This window comes from Neofelis nebulosa, chromosome 7, assembly GCF_028018385.1.
Source record: "Neofelis nebulosa isolate mNeoNeb1 chromosome 7, mNeoNeb1.pri, whole genome shotgun sequence".
NCBI lineage: Eukaryota > Metazoa > Chordata > Mammalia > Carnivora > Felidae > Neofelis > Neofelis nebulosa.
In genome coordinates this window covers 34,234,699-34,251,006 of record NC_080788.1, presented here as the reverse complement: position 1 = coordinate 34,251,006, position 16,308 = coordinate 34,234,699, and the positions used below count along the sequence as shown (strand labels likewise).

The 16,308-nt window shown below is 48.5% G+C and overlaps 2 protein-coding genes across 11 annotated transcripts in view; both read right to left on the bottom strand.

The window, feature by feature from the left end:
* Positions 1-257: 257 nt before the first annotated feature.
* Positions 258-12,504, bottom strand: LOC131517903 (uncharacterized). The gene is made up of 5 exons (XM_058740549.1): positions 12,399-12,504; positions 9,152-9,242; positions 5,855-5,969; positions 1,778-2,332; positions 258-533 (listed from the first exon to the last, which is right to left on the bottom strand). The coding sequence occupies exons 1-5, from the start codon at positions 12,502-12,504 to the stop codon at positions 363-365; spliced, it is 1,038 nt and encodes a 345-aa protein (XP_058596532.1). The 3' UTR covers positions 258-362.
* CELF6 (CUGBP Elav-like family member 6) overlaps positions 12,331-16,308 on the bottom strand; it is a 31,368-nt gene continuing 27,390 nt past the window's right edge. For 6 of the 10 annotated variants that reach the window (XM_058737145.1, XM_058737142.1, XM_058737144.1 and 3 more), the window contains 4 exons: positions 16,202-16,264; positions 15,631-15,942; positions 14,836-14,991; positions 12,331-13,978 (listed from right to left, as the gene is read on the bottom strand). In XM_058737145.1, coding sequence (XP_058593128.1) covers positions 14,864-14,991; positions 15,631-15,942; positions 16,202-16,264 — 503 coding nt within the window. In that variant the 3' untranslated portion in view covers positions 12,331-13,978; positions 14,836-14,863. The remainder of the gene's footprint in view (positions 13,979-14,835; positions 14,992-15,630; positions 15,943-16,201; positions 16,265-16,308) is intronic. The other 4 variants (XM_058737146.1, XM_058737147.1, XM_058737148.1 and 1 more) reach the window with 3 other exon arrangements.

The window sequence follows — 16,308 nt, the reverse complement described above, 5'->3', positions numbered from 1 at the left end:
CTATCCATCCCCCTTACCTGCTTTATATTTTTCCACAGCACAATGCCCTGACATACAAAATGTTTCTTTGTTGTATTTATCTCCCACCAAAGTATAAGCTCTGTGGTGGCAGAGGCTTTGGCTCTTTACTATGTTGTCAGTCCCTCAACTCGTACTTACTGATGAATAAATGAATGAACTGTCTGCTGGATACCCAAAACAAAGGGGAGATACATACAAGAACCTAAACATGTCTACACATAGACAAAAATGACTTTAAAAAACAAGATTCTATTCACCTGAGAACCAAAATTACGAAGATCTGAGGACTGAACTGGGTTTGTGAGATTTGAAAATAAACAGTCAGGTGCTGATCTGGATGATCACAGAGGAATAAAGAGGGAGGCACTAATGTCCAGCGTGGGCTGTCTTGGGCTGGGTGGTAGGATGTTGGCAGCGTAGGCCAGAAGTACCAACTTTCTCAAGGTCTCTGTCACCGTAGAAGTCAAGAAAAACTTAGTCTCTCTCCAAGGGCTGTTGCTGCTCGGTTTCTGCTGTTATCACAAGGAGAAAAAGGTAGTTCAGAGGGAATTTTTCTTGTCCAGGGAAGAAACAAGTCAGGAACTACCATCGTTTCCCAACCAGGGTGTTTTAGGGAAAGAGACTCCCATCTTCTACTCTCAATGCCCATTCCTCTGGAGGTAAAGAATGGGTTTGAAAAGTAAAAGAGTGGGGAAGGGGCGGAGGTCATGCATGACATTCACAGAATCACAGACATCTGAAAGAGGAGGAAGCCTAAAAGATGATCTATTTCACAGCTTTCATGTTATACATAGAATACTCAAGTGTAGGAAGACCAAGGAAGCTGCTTAGCATCAGTATAGTGGAACCTGGACTTAAGCACATTTGACAGGTCCTAATTACATCCAATTTTCCTGTAATGTGGTTATGACTGATTAAGGTAGTTGTTTAATGCATTAAGCAGAAAACATCTATCTGATTTATCTAAATGAGGTGAAGGAGGGAACATTTCAAGAGAAGCTGGGCCAAGTATAGACTGTGTGAAGAGTGCCCAAGGAAGGGTATTGTTCAGCTCAGTGTTTACTCTGGATGAGGGCAGCTAACACAAAGCGCTTTACAGTTTGCATGGAAATAGGCCAAGCGTAAATAAGCCTCAAGTCTGGAACACAAAGGTCTTTCCCTAGGTCCACAGGCGGTTCTCGGTGTGACAACTATTCACCTAGTCAAAAAACCCTCCGAACCCAACGTTTAAACTCTGGGCGTAACTCCCAGCTTTGTAGTCCTGGGAAAGTGGGTTACTCCTCTCTATACCAAGTGCTCCTTTCTCAGAAAGCCTAGGCCACTGAACAAAGAGTGCGGGGGAGAACCCACGGAGGGGCGATTCTCCAAGGCAAGCGCTATCTCCGGTATACCCCGTGGAGAGCAAGGACGAGGTTAGCCCCCAAACACTGGCAGCCATCCTCGTTTCCAGGGCAGGCCCAGAGGCCTCCCTAAAGGGAGCAGTCACAGCTCTTCTCTGGTTTCCTACGGAGACGCCAAAGACACCCAACACCTGCCTCCCGGGGAAGAAGCTCTGCGCCCGATTTGTGTCGCCAGCCGCCCGGCCTTGAGCGCAGCCTGTCAAGCCTAGGAGGGCCCCTCAGAGCCACCCGGTCCAAGACCCTCACTTCATCCACCCCGGCCGAGGCGGGGCGGGCCCCGCACCCTTCCCGCGGCCCGGCCGCCCCGCCCCGTCCCCGTGGCGGCCGCCCCACAGGCCGGCCTCGCGAGTACTCACGGCGACCCCGGGCCGCGTGCGGCCGCCGCTGAGGGGACGAGCGGCCCGGGACGCCCCGCGGGGGCGGAGCGGCAGGCCAAGGGGAGGGGGCCGGGCCGGGCGGGCGAGGTCGCGCACCCCTACGCCTCGTCGTTCCGTCACGGGCGTGCAGACCCACTCTGCGCATGCTCGTGCGGGGACACCGGAATCACGTGACCCGCGCCTGACCAATCGCCGTGCGGCCTGCCTCTGGGCGCGCCACAGCTTCGGACGCCAAGCTTCCGTCGTTTGCGCCGTGCTCGCTGGTTGGGAGGGGTGAGAAGCTGAGGGGTGGCGCCTGCGCCTTGGGTTGGGGCGGGTGCGTGGAAAAACAAGAGGGGCTGTGGGGGTACGGGAGAGCTTTCTGAAAGAGAATGTTGGCACTTGGCGCCCCGTGTGGTTGGGAGGAATGAGCAGGGAAGGCCGTCCCCTGTGCCTCTCCTCGTTAGTGGCCGGAGGCACGTAGAGATTGAGAAGGGCTTCCTGAGACCAGAGGGGCTTTAAGAATCTCAGGTTTGCAAAGGCGGACCTCAGGGTCTTTTGTTAAGGTTAACTCATCTGCACCCCCGGTAGCTGCGGTGTGCCGGAAAGCACTTTGGCCTTCTATTCAAACAATCTGGGTTCAAAGCTTGGTTTCAGCACTGACTGTTGGAAGCCTCAAAGCACGACTTTCACTCTCTGAGCCTTAGTTTTCTCATCTGTGAACTGGGGACAATAATACCTTTTAATGGGGTTGTTGTGGTGAGCATGAAATAACAGCTTGAACCTTATACCTGCAATTTCATACGTTTCAATATAATACATATAAGAACCTGACACTAGGAAGTAGTCTATAAATGGAAGCTGTATTTGTGGTTGTTGTGGTTATGGACCTAAGACATGGCCAGATCTCCCTTCATCTTTATCAGAATTGGTGTCTTAGGGTTCCCATATGCCCCTCTTTTCCATCAGCACTAATGAGGAAAGGCTTATGTTAGCTGTACTCTCCTTCCTCACTCCCTGTTTTTAGCTGGATACAGCACACACAAGGAAAGCTTCGCCCTGAGTAATATAAGCACATGTCATATCTATCCCTCTTGAGCCAGCCTCGGTTCGAAGATCCCTGGTGATGTTTTTTACATTTGGATATCTTCAGCATCTGTTTTCTGATTCCCTCTCCTTTTTGATGCCCACTCCCCAGTCTTCTCATCTTGCTCTCAGCCTGGGCCACAACACCGTCTTAGTATTAGTTTGTTACATCCATAATAACTGAAAAAAAGTGAGGGCTATAAAATAACAGGACTTCTAGCCTTAGTCTCAGAGTGCTTGGGGAAGGAGTTGGCTCCGCTCCCTAAAACAACTCCCCAGCAAGGGCCCCATAACAGCTTTTAAAAGCCGTGCATGCATGGGAGTGTTTGAACATAAGTACATTGGGTAAGCAGAGGGGGTCTGTCCCCATGAGTAAAATGTCAAAATCCAATATTTCATAACTTTCCAGGATTTCCCCTCTTCACCCCCCTCCCATCTCCCCTCTATGAATTCCAGCTGTTTACCTCCTCTACCCACCCCTCCTAGACTAAGATAAAGGAAATCGCCCAATCCTGCAAAGCTGAGCTTGTGAGTGGGCACTGTTTTGAGTTAGTCCAGCCTGTGAACCCTGTTCTTTGGGCATTATATTTTCCACACTCGTGCTCCAGATCTGTGGGCCCCAGGGCTGTGTTTGTTTTATGTGACCCCTGGCACCATGGCTGCAATTTATTGAACTGTGAGTGGATTCCTAATCCAAGCTGTACTAAGCAAATGTTCTCTCCTGGGAACCTTGGATTAGGGACGAGAGATTATGATTCTAACTGGACTGGTTTCTTGAACAGAAGAGATAAAAATTCAGGAGCTATAGTGCACCTACCTCCCGGCACCTACCATGAGAAATGAGAAATGAAAAATGAAGAAAGACTATCTGCAGAAGGAGAATGAACCATCTAGAGGCAGTGACCAGAAACAGTGAGATTGGTTTCTGGTTCCTAAAAGCTTCCCAGGCCCCTCTGACCTTGTGTCTATGAGTCACATTTATCTAGATTAAATCATTTAAGCTAACATAACCTGTACCCAATGCAGAGTCTACTACAAATCCAGTCTCCTCAGTTGGCCCACAGTGTACCCAGCAATCTCTCTACAGGCCAGCTTCTGCCATCGTCCCCCATTCTGCTTCAGGGGGAAAAGAAAGGCACGGAGGAGGAAACTGTCTTAGTTTTCAGTCCCCTCCAAGCATCTGAATCTCTCCTACTCTTTCTTTCACAGAGACGAGAGGTCTCTCTCCGAATCCTTCCATTGTGATGTGTATTTCATTCCCTTTTGTCTCTTCAGGAACTTTGCTCCTTCACTTAAGCCTCGCCTTCATGGATATTCAACTTTTTCCTCTCCCCTACTCTTTGATCTCAGCACATAAAGTTGATGAACTGGCCCAACCTTTATAAAAAAGTCCCATTTTAATCCCACACACTACTGACTGTCACACATTTGTTTCTTGCCTTCCACAAGCTCCTAGGGAGTCGTGTGACTCTTCATCTCCACTTCCTCACCTTCCATGTATTCCTGAAATCTAGTGCCTTAGACCTAGTGACCTCTTCCTAAAATCTCTACTGAAAATACTTTTGCTGAAGTTGCAAATGACTTTTGAACTGAAAAACCCATTGGAAATATTTAGGCTTAATTTATTTGACTGCTTGATGTCATTTGGCTTTGTTGATCACCCTGACCTGCACCCTTTTCCTCTGTTGGCTCCTATGGGCTATGCTTTTCCCATTTTTTCCTACACCCACATGGGCCCTTCCCGGCATCCTTAGTGCACTCCTTTTCTTGCACTCACCATTGAAATAAGAAAACAGGGCACCTGGCTGGCTGAAGTGTAGAGCGCGTAACTCTTGATCTCGGGGTTATGAGCTTGAGCCCCACATTGGGTGTAGAGATTACTTTAAAACAAAAGTAAATAAATAAGAAAACAGTTTAGTCCACACCAATTTCTCACCTCCTCACTCTTACCAGCAACCTCAATAGCACCCACCTGAAGCAGACCTTGGTAATTTGGGGTTTCTTAGAATCTGATTCCCCTTCCTTCTTACAAGTAGATAAGCTGAGCCATGACAGACATTGAAAAGGTTGGGCCTTTTTTTTTTTTTTTTTTTTTTTCCCCCACACCAGCTAAGACAGAGGCATGTGACATAGGCCTGGCCAAGTAGTCCTCAGAAATGCAGATTCTGAAGTAAATGATTCAGAGAAATAGAACCGTGGAGAATTCGTCCTAGCAATAGAAACAGCAGGTTTTCACTGATGGTGAAAGTAGCAGTATTCTCACTGTCTCGTTTAGACACCTCACTTTGGCTTTTGTTCTGGTGGACTGGCCTGCCATTGTTCCCACTCACTTCCCAAGCTTGCATGTCCTGCTTGGCAATACTTTAACTCCCCCTCCCGCCCAGTGCCCTTTCAACAAATGGCTTTTCTGTTTTTTTAAAAAAAATATTTTTTTCTGGGGCGCCTGGGTGGCGCAGTCGGTTAAGCGTCCGACTTCAGCCAGGTCACGATCTCGCGGTCCGTGAGTTCGAGCCCCGCATCAGGCTCTGGGCTGATGGCTCGGAGCCTGGAGCCTGTTTCCGATTCTGTGTCTCCCTCTCTCTCTGCCCCTCCCCCGTTCATGCTCTGTCTCTCTCTGTCCCAAAAATAAATAAAAAACGTTGAGAAAAAAAATTTAAAAAAAAAAAAAAAATTTTTTTCTAATGTTTATTTACTTTTGACAGAGGAGAGAGAAAGACAGAGCATGAGTGGGAGAGGGGCAGAGAGAGAGGGAGACACAGAATCTGAAGCAGGCTCCAAGCTCTGAGCTGTCAGCACAGAGCCCAACGCGGGGCTCGAACTCATAGACCGCGAGATCATGACCTGAGCTGAAGTCGGACGCTCAACCGACTGAGCCACCCAGGTACCCCTGGCTTTTCTGTTTAAATCATCCTGTGTGGCATGCTGACTGCAGGTGACTAGGACTCCCAAATTTGCATCTCCACCCTTTCACTTGTCTTTTGGATAACTTGCCTTGTAGACAAGTCTACTTGTATGTCTCACAGGCAAAGTCATCTTTTTGTCAGTCTGCATCTCTTCTGTGTTCCCAGCTTTGTGAATAGTATCTGTGACTTGTTCAGCCTGAACCCTGAGAGAAAAGGGTAGACACCTCGTAAACATCTTACGTTTTGGCTCTTAATACAACTTAAATCAATCCCTCCTTTGTATTCCTAGTCTTCCTCACCAGAACCACTGCACTATCCTCCTAACTAGACCCTCTATCCCGGGATCTACTCCTCTGATCTATTCTCCACTTAAGCTGTCCCTCGGGATCTTTTTAAAACCCAAATCTGATCATGTCACTCCTCTATTAAAGCCCATCAATGACTCCCTCCTGCTCCCGTGATAAAACTGATGCCCGTTCTATGGATCTGGCTTCCACTTGACTCTCGCTACTCCTTCACCTGCATTCTGTGCTACTCCTTCACCTGCATTCTGTACTCCAGCCAGGTCAAATCACACATTCTTACCAACCCTGAGGACAATTTTTTTACCCTCCGTAAGTGCTTGATGGGGCCGACAGTCACAATGCCACCTCTGCCCCCTCCCCCACCCCCACCCCCACCCCACAAAAATGGATACATGACCCATTGGGCCAGGTAGGGGACTCCATCACTCTGACCAATGTGATTAGTTCAGTTATGGGTTTGAGACCTAAGTGGAGCCAATCAATTTTCCCTTCAAAGCTCTCTGGCTTCCCTTCAAAGCTCTCCATGGCACTAGGAGTGTATGATGTTGAAGCTTCTGGCACTCAGCTCTGCCTGCCACATGGAGAAAGTGTGTCTGTGGCAGGGAAGGTAACGGGACTAAGACACAAAGAGAAGCGGAGCCCCGAGAGATGGAGTGAGAGTTAGCTGATGACATTTATTTGATCCCTTGAACTCAGCCCTGCCTAAAGTTAGTAAAACCACTGCACCTCTCAGTTCCTTCTTGCTTAAGCTGGTTTGTGTTGGTTTCTATCACCTGTCCTTCAACCAGTTCAAATACAAAAATGGAATGCAGTGTGCAGATTCTAGGTTGGGGGGGGGGGGGTTGGTGAAATTGACATGAAATGGAGGCAGTGGGCGTCTGATACTCCCTGGCAGGAAGGTTGGAAATCCCTGAGATTTGGGTCACATATCTATCCTAAATGGAGATCTCAGGGACACACTGGAAAAATATCTGGATGTTGAAGTGTGCTGGCCTCTTAAGAGTTTCATCAAGGTCCTGAATTTCTGCTTGTCTCCGTGCTAGCATGACTAGAACCATGCCCAGCTTTGTTTAGAGTTGCTTTTTCTGCCTATGGGCAGCAAGTTAGATGGCCAAGGGGCAAACAATCATGAGTCTTATAGATTGTAAAAGCCAGACCCTCTTCCGCAAGCTAGAGTGAGTGAAAACAAAGGCATAGATGTAGGATATCCAACAGGAGATACCGGAGCTTAATGACTGAGAAGCTCTGGAGAAAAAGTGTGACCCTCCACACCACACCTGAATGCAGCTTTTATTCTCCCAAAAAGATTTTTTTGAGAGAGGGTAGGGGGGAGAAGGAGAGAGGGGAAGAGAGAAGAGAGAGAGAGAGAGAGAGAGAGAGAGAGAGAGAATCCTGAGCAGACTCCACGATGCCAATGCGGAGCCGGACGCAGGGCTCGATCCCAAAGACTGTGAAATCATGACCTGAGCTGAAATCAAGAGTCCAACGCCCAACTGACTGAGCCACCCAGGCGCCCCTATTCTCCCACATTAAAAAAAATACACATATACAGGGGCACCTGGGTGACTCAGTCGGTTGAGCATCCGACTTCAACTCGGGTCATGATCTTGCAGTTCATGAGTCTGAGCCCCATGTTGAGGTCTGTGCTGACAGCTCAGAGCCTGGAGCCTGCTTTGGATTCTGTGTCTCCCTCTCTCTTTTTCTCTCCCCCACTCATACTATGTCTCTCTCTCTCTCAAAAATAAATAAAACAACATTAATATGTGTGTGTGTGTGTGTATATATGTATATATATATATATGCATATATATATACATACACACATATACACATATATACACACATATACATATATGTATATATACACACATATATGTACATATATATACATATACATACACACATACACACATATATATACATTTTACTTAGAATTCAGACAGTACTGGGGATTCTGGTGCCTGGGGATTCCCACTGTGAATCCTGTGGGAAAATGTAGGATATATTGGTCACAAACCTCATGTGCCTTCTTTAACTTAAATCCCCACCTGTGCCAAACAGCCCCTCCTCTTCCACTTCTGTGATAAAGATGCCACATGGCAGGCCATGGGATCTGACTTCCCAAGCACCCACTTAGGGGGCAACTGATGCAACTCAGAAGTATGGTGGGGGTAGCTCTCTGTGGGATGCACATTGGCCAACAGGATACAGGAAATGAAAGGGGCACAGATGGATAAACTCTCTCTCAATTCTCCTCTTGGTGAGCTGCTCCAAGGTGCAGTTTCTCTTTGCAAACTCCATGTGCTTAGCAAACAACACTGCCAAGTGACCTGTTCTCTCCTCATGGCTCATGCGAAGATGTGACCAACACAGTAATGTGTTGTCTTGCATTGCTTCACATCTTTCCCAATCCGTGTCTTTTCTCCCCCTCATCATCCTAGGCTTTCATCTCCCCAAACAGTGTCAGCACAACAACGCTTACCTCAGAGTCTGTTTTCTAGAGTACTTGGATTAAGACATGGAGCCACAATCAAAACCCCCGTCCCAACATTAGGTCCCAACAGTGAGATAGCAAGAAGGTCCTGTGGACACAGCAGATTTCCTGCTCAAATGCAGAGAATCTAGCCCGGACTGCTGGCTTTCTGTCAGGGGCCCAAGGCTAAGGTTGCGGTGGGGGTTCAGGCCATTTCTAGTCTACTCCATAGGAGAAGCTGAGGTTCATTTCACAGGCTGTATTTTTGCCTCCCTGCATTTTCTCCTGGAGACTCAATACTTCTCTTGGGAAAAGTCAGACTCAGGCTTGCAGCCTGTTCTGACTTCTGGGTCTCCACTCTTAGGCAACTAGAAGGCCAGAGCCTGGAAGTTCAAAATCTCCTCTACAGATGGCCCGCCAGTCAAAGGTTCTGATCAGCCCAGGCTGCTGGAGGGTGGAGAACACTGTGACATTGGTGTATAAAGCCCAGGGCTGGGGAGAAAAAGAGTGGCCCTCTGCCCTTTCTGAGTTTGCACTTGGCACAGATTTGGTCACCTCTTTGTGGACCCCACATGGCTCAGCCTGGAAGGGCACCTACTTAGACTACCTTGGTTCTGAACTCCCTGGGCCTATGAGGTTTCTTCCGTCATTGGTTATCCCCAAAACATAAGGCTGTGTGACATACTTGTATACAGGTACTGGCCATAAAGGGAAGCTGAGAGGTCAAAAACAGCCTCTGAGTCCCTGATGGATTTGGCTCTGTCGTGATGCAGGCAGGGGCCATCCGAACAGTGGATGCCCAAAGATTACAACTGAAGCTGGAAGTAATCAAGAGAGATCCTGTGATCTCCATGTCCTTGGCATCTTCTTTGGGAGGGTATTCCATGCATGTTATGTTCCACTGAAGCAGAGGTGAAACTCCAGGTCTGGTGAGAGCACACAGCAGATCCAGATCTGCTTCACTCTCAGAGGTCATTCACCCCATCTCAGACTAAAGGTCTTTTCTTCCTAAATCGAAGACACCCAGGTTGCATCCAGGGAGAAAGAAATCCCAGGGGCCCTGCCAAAGGCTGAAGACCTTCCCACAGTCCCCAAGTGATATAAGTTCTCAGAGGGCCCACAAATTGAGTGTCCACTGAGAGACTCCTCTTAGGACTGCTTTTGTGATATGACCTCAGTGTAATAATGGACATGGCCAGAGGGCAAGCAATAGAGCAAGCTGCAGGGTGGCCAGAATGAGTGCTTCTATGGTTGCCTCACTCCTATCCTAAGCATCTCCTTGGGGCTGAGGCATAGGAGCCAGTGCCACTCAGGGATTTTGACTATCTGGTCAGGGCTACCTGGATCATGAGCCAGCCAAGTGTTGAACAGATAATGTTTCTCTGGGGGCACTGAGCAGATTAAGATTGACTTACCACCATAGACAGACCATTGTGGAAGTCATGAAGCTGAGGGGGAGGGGAACAGGCAAAGTGTGATCTATTGCTAAGAAACAGAAACCTCAATGGCCTGATCCAGGTTCAAGGGCGAGGACTCAGCAAGATTCTTGATGATGGTTACTAGCTCACAGAGTGCCCAGGAATCAAATCAGTTGCTTTGAAAGGACTGTATTGCCAGAGAATCCTTGCATCTGGCATACAGGGCTCTGGGAGTGCATAATCTCTAAGACAATCTTTACACCCAAAACCATGTCTGAAAGGAAGAGGAATGCTTCAGTTCCAGAAGGAGCATCCTCCGAGGGATTTCCATAAAGGACAATGGATACTAGGAGATATTTCACAGTGGAAACGACTAAGAGCAATCAGTTTTGTTAACCACGAAACTCATTCCACTGTCCAGAAAGATGTAATATATGCTATAGGTTAGTGACCATTGTTTTTTCTTCTCCCCTATTCCAGATGGAAGTTTTCCTTTCTTTCTTAAAAAAAAAAAAAAAAAAAAAAAAAAAAAAGTTATCCTCTTTCCCTCTCCCATTTCTTTTTTAAATAAATGTTTATTTATTTTTGAGAGAGAGCATGGGGGAAGGGGCTGAGAGAGGGGGACAGAGTTTTCGAAGTGGGCTCTGCACTGACAGCAGAGAGCCCAATGCAGGGCTTGAACTCACGAACCAAGAGATCATGACCTGAGCTGAAGTCATGATGCTTAACCAACTGAGCCACCCAGGTGCCCCTCCCTCTCCCATTTCATATTGGTTATGCACTAGAAGCTAAATTGGTCTTTTAGCCATAGTTTGAAAAATCATAAGTGACATCCAGACCTGATCAAGAATTGCACATCACAAAGGGACACTGGACTGAGGGTTTGGTAAAGCAATTGGACATGATTCTGTTTTGTCTCCTATTTTTGTTGGGTCCGGGATTGTTTCATTGTGGGGCAGGCACATTTTTTAAATTATGTTTGTCAAGAAAAATATAGGTGGATGCTGAGCACGAAAGGGGTGGAATATAGTGGATGCATATTGTTTATCTGCCCATCATTCCTTCCTTTGGGCAACCATTTCTCCCTGCCACATAAGCCTGGTGAGGCTGTCACTTATGGTGGCCTATTCTTCCACCCTAGAGGCAGGCACATGTCCATTCTGGCCAAAGTCCTCCCTAGGACATTTGAGTTAGAACTAGTGAGGCCAACATATAAAGGGAAGCAGAGCCAAGAGATGGAGACGTCATCAACTGAACCCCTTAGATCTAGTCATGCATGAAGGCAAATGCATCCTTTGGTTTATCAATTGTTTGAGGTTTGAGTGGGGGTTTTGACACTCGCAACTGGAAGAGTCCAGACTAATACATGCACACACAACAGAGACACAAACACCATGTTGTTCAAACTCATTGGATATTGTACAAGTCTTCCGTGATCTAATAGGGGTCAGCAAACTTGTTGTCTAAAGGACCAGATAAATATTTTAGGCTTTATGGGGCACATATGGTCTCTGTCTCATATTCATTTTTTGTTTTATTTTTATAACCCTTTAAAAAATGTAAAACTCTTACTAGTTTGTGGACATACAAAAGCAGGTTGCAGGCCAGATTTACTCACAGGCCACAGTTTGCCAACCCCTGCTGGACCTCTGCAGCGTTGGCACACGGTCTGCTAGTTCTTAACCATGAAGCAAGATAGTTTAAGTGCCATTTGGTCCAAGTGTCTTGATATGACTTGGTAGTGAGTTAAGGTTCAGGACAGAGATAGGAATGAGAAAAGGCTCTTGTCTCAGTGCCCACTGTCTGCCACATAATGGGCACCGAATACATGGTAATCATTATTGTTTCTTGGTAATAAAGATAATTTATCAAAAAGAAGCAGCTGTCCTAACAGCTTTGTTCAAATGTCCATGCATCCTTGAAGACCCTTCTCTCCCTCATGTCCTTTAGGAAACCTTTCTCTGACCTCCCTTCCCCATCAATACTCTACTGACCTCCCCCTCCCTGAATCACATACTCTACTGCTTGTGATTACAAACCCTGTGTGGCCTGTCTTTCCCACTAGCTCTGAGCACTTATAACATGCCTGAGCCCTAGCTCCTAGCACAGTGCTTAGCCCCTAGCACGGAAGGGCCTCCATGCCGCCATTTGAATGTCTGTTTGAAGGTGCAGGTGCTCTATATGTCCACCTCTGTCCAGGGTGATCAGTCTATGTGTCAGCGTTGTGCTCGTGTAGCGATGCCCTCAACACTGGTTCCTCTCCCAATGGGAAATTATTTGTTGATATACACTGCACCTTACCTGGTAATGTTATTACCATATCTGTTATTCATCCCATTCACTCCAAAAATGAGTCAAAGACAGAGGACCAGGTGGGAACAAGTTTTCTTAGATTCTGTTATGAAAGAGGAACCCTCCAACCCCACCCTCCCATACCCTTTCCTGTCTGATGTAATATCAGATCAGAGGCCTCCAGCCTCAGCCACATCTGGGGATCAGAGGGTCCACCACACGGCTGGGGCCCCAGACCAGTTTGTCCCATGTCTATGAGGTGGAGGGGAAATGATCCTCCTGGGAAAAATATGTGCAAGGCCCTGCAGGCCCAGGACAGGCTGACCAAGGCAAGGTGAGTCATGGTGTTCTAGGCTGAATCTTTTGCCCATCTCACAGAAGCAGGCAGAAAGCACCACCGTTGATCAGCTTTATATGGCACCCACTGAATACAACAGATAGACAAAGACAGACAGACAGAGCACACACCACTTCTAAGCTGAACACTGCTCACCATCTAGAAGCACCTTGGATAAGCACATGTGAGACACTCTTGCATAGGAAAGATGTACTTTTTAAAGGAATGAAGAAGTATTTTGGCAAAACATCTACTTCCCTCCCAGGTCCTGGGTAAAGAGGGACCTCTAAATTCTGAAGCTTCTACATATTGAAAATTATCCCCTTCTCAATGGCAGTATATACAGTAGCAAACCTTCCAAGTCTGTTGTCACAGCCCTCTACATATATCCTGAATCTACTTTACAGGTGGGCAAACATAGACTTGGAGACAGAAGGTGGCCTGGAACAAGGGGACACTGGGGCTGACTTAAGGTGAGGGGAAACAGGAGGTGTCTCAGCTCAGCCAAAGGCAGGGCCTCTGTCTATCTGGATGGGGAAGGGAAAGGCTGGGGTGGTTAAAACTCCCTCTCTTCCTGTCTGGGGAAGCAGTGGTTCCACAGGAAAGGCCGTCAAGAAGGACACTCCTGCTGGCTAGAGGGCCTCTCAGGGTGGCAAAGGTCAGGACAGGCCAGAGCTCCTCCTGGAGCTCTTCAGAGATGCTCTCTGAGTTTGGGGATTATGGATTCCCTGCTTCCATAACTCTCCTTGTTACCTGCATGGGAGCTAGACCTTAAGTCCTTCATTATTTTAAAAAGGCAAGGTGGGGGGGACAATTTAAGAGGGAATGAGACACAGAACAATCTTTTCACAGCCTCCCTCTGCCTGGGCTGAGGCTTTCAAGGGTCTCCTTCACCCTGTCTCCTAGGGATATTTAAAGGCAGCTTGTATGAGACTCTATACTGTCTTTTTGTTTCTCTTGTGTTTTTTTCTTTTGTTTTGTTTTGTTTTTGTTTTTGTTTTTTTTTTGTTTCTTTGTTTTAATTTATATAGATATATATATTCTTTAAAAAAAAGCAATAGTCCTTTGGTCCCTAAACTCTAAGGAATGATATGATTTTGAAAGAAGTAAATCTGGGCTTCCCTTGCGGAGAAGCCCTTGGCACCCCCAAGGCCCTCTGCTGGTTCCCCTAGACAGTCAATCCTCAGCCAGCCCCAGCTGCCTTGCCAGCCTGCGCTCTATGCCACAGGCACAGGACAACCCACTTGATGAAAACAATCCTTAACGTGGCCTGAGCCCCAGGCGCCAGCCTTGGGTCCGATCCACCTCCATCCATGGCCGCTCCTTCGGGAAGGGCTGCTCAAGCATTTCTGTGCTTTTCCTTTCCTTTCTTCTCACTCTTCAGTTTCTGTTGTTGGGTATTGGTTGATAAGGAGAGAGGAAAAAGAAAATATAAAGAGGCAAAAATCACTCTGGAGGGCAAGACAGGAGGGAGCCGCCTGCCCCAGCAGTGACGTCTCAGGTGAGTGAGTGGACCTCTTTTCCCAGGGGTAGAGCTGCCCAGGCTCAAGGCAGCAACCTGATCCACTGAAGTGCCCTTGGGTCCTCCTGGGAAGATGACTCCAGCCCCACACCCTCTCCAAAGAGCTCCCTGGGATAGTGCAAGTGAGGCAGGGCCACATGGACCTTCTGAGACAGCAAGTCTCTGGAAGGCGCAGGCAGCTGGCCCTGCCAGAAACCTAAGGGGCTTGTCATCTCTCTCCCCATCCCCCACCAGGCCCTGTGGATCCTGCTTCTTTAGCTTATCTGCTTCTCTCCTCATCTCCATATTGTCTGCCATTATCCCAGTCTCCTGCATCTTATCCCTTCTTTGCTTAACTCCCCAGTGTCCAAACTTGTGACCCTTCACAACTTTTCTAGTCTCATCCTCCACCTGCCCTGCCCTCCCCACATACAACTTCTCTACTCCCATGGCCCCCTGTGGCTCTCCCTGCAGTAGAACTACCAATGGTAGTTCTACTAATCTAATGGTTAGATCTTGCCATAACTGTCTCTCCCAGACTATGGAGACAGGAAGTTGTCTAATTCATCTCCATCCTTGGAGAAACATCAAAGTCTCCAGCTGAGGATTCCTCCTTCGCTTCTGGCTCTTCTCTCCCAGACTCTTTCAGAGGTGGGTGCTCCTGACATCTCAAAAGGAACATCAAAGCGGACAGGGCCTCCATCACTCAGGCCCCATCTGCCTGGGGTCCACCAAGGACTCACCTTTCTGTGGCTGGTCAGTGAGAGAAGATCAGTAAGGCCGATTGGCATCCTTGGGCCTCTTTAGCTGGACTTTGAGCCTCTTCATGCCAATTTGAAAGCCATTCATGGCCTGAATAGCTGTCTGGGCACTGGTTGGATTGTCAAAGCTAACAAACCCTGGGGAGCGGGAGCGGGGGCGTGGGCAGAGAGGTCAGCTGGGAACTCTGCCTGGCAGGGTCCCTTCTCTCTGACAAGCCCCGTCTGTCCCTGTCCCCTCCGGCCAGTCCCATCAAAACATATACCCCCCACCCTCCATTGTTTGCATGTGCTTATGCACACATGGATACACACTCATACTTACATAGGCAAGTGGCCTAAGTTTCCTAAAGGTATAATTCTTGGAAGGACAGGAAGAAATTCTGAGTGTGTTGGCAATGGGGAGTGTGCGGCTTGGGGGATTTCCTTGTCTTTCCCTGACATGGGTTAATTCTCTGCCTCTACCGCTCCCATTCTAGTCCTCTAAACTGTAGCTGGGGCTGGAGGGGATCTCTGGCCCCAGACTATATTCTTCCTGCCCTGCTAGACTCTAAAGCCTGACCTGGTCGAACATCTTCCAGACACCTGACTTTCTCAGGTGAACCTGAAATGGCCTTGTTCCGGTCTGAGCTTACTACTGTGAGGCTTACTGGTATGTGAGCCTGCTTTTGTGCCATATGATTCTCTGGGAGTCATTGACTTATGGAGGGATAAGCCTAGGGTCTGCACTGAATCTCGAAGTTATGAGTGGGAGAGGCCCATGGATGGGGCTCAGCTCACCGAAACATTTGCTCTGGTTGGTGGCTCGGTCCACAAAGACTTTGGCAGAGACAACAGCTCCAAAGGGCAGGAATGTTTGTATGAGTTCTGCATCACCAAACTCCTGAGGCAGGTGATAGATGAAGAGGTTACAGCCTTCGGGGCCTGCAGGAACAGCAGCACGCTGGTTCAGGGGAGGGACCCTGAGTCCAGCCCCACCACCGCCCTGATCTCCAGCCCCCTGTCTCTCACCTTCTCTTTGCTGCTGGGGCAGGGCTGAAGACTGCTGGGGAAAAGCTGTGCTCACTGGGGCATAAGCCGATGGATAGGCTGCTGGAGACAGAAGTGGGAGTGGGCAGTGACCCCCAGAAGCCATCCCCCAAGCATGGCCCCATCTGCCTGGCCATCGTTGACCAATTCAGCCCAGTACAGGTAACCCTACCCCTAGAGGGGTTGTTCTGGGCCCAGGGATGGGGGGATGGGAGGGTCGACTCCTCAGGAGAGAGCCTCACCCCCGCCCCCCCCCCCAAGTTTCCCTATCCCTTTCTGGGGCCCTTCAAACCCCCCCAGGCCGCGTAGCGCCAAGTGAAACCTGCGTAGTGGTGCATCCCAGCGTAGGCCTGCTGCAGGGGGTCTGCCACGCCGGGGCTCTGGGCTGGGGAGAGAGGGGCGCGAGGCCCACGGTGAAGGTGGGCGGGT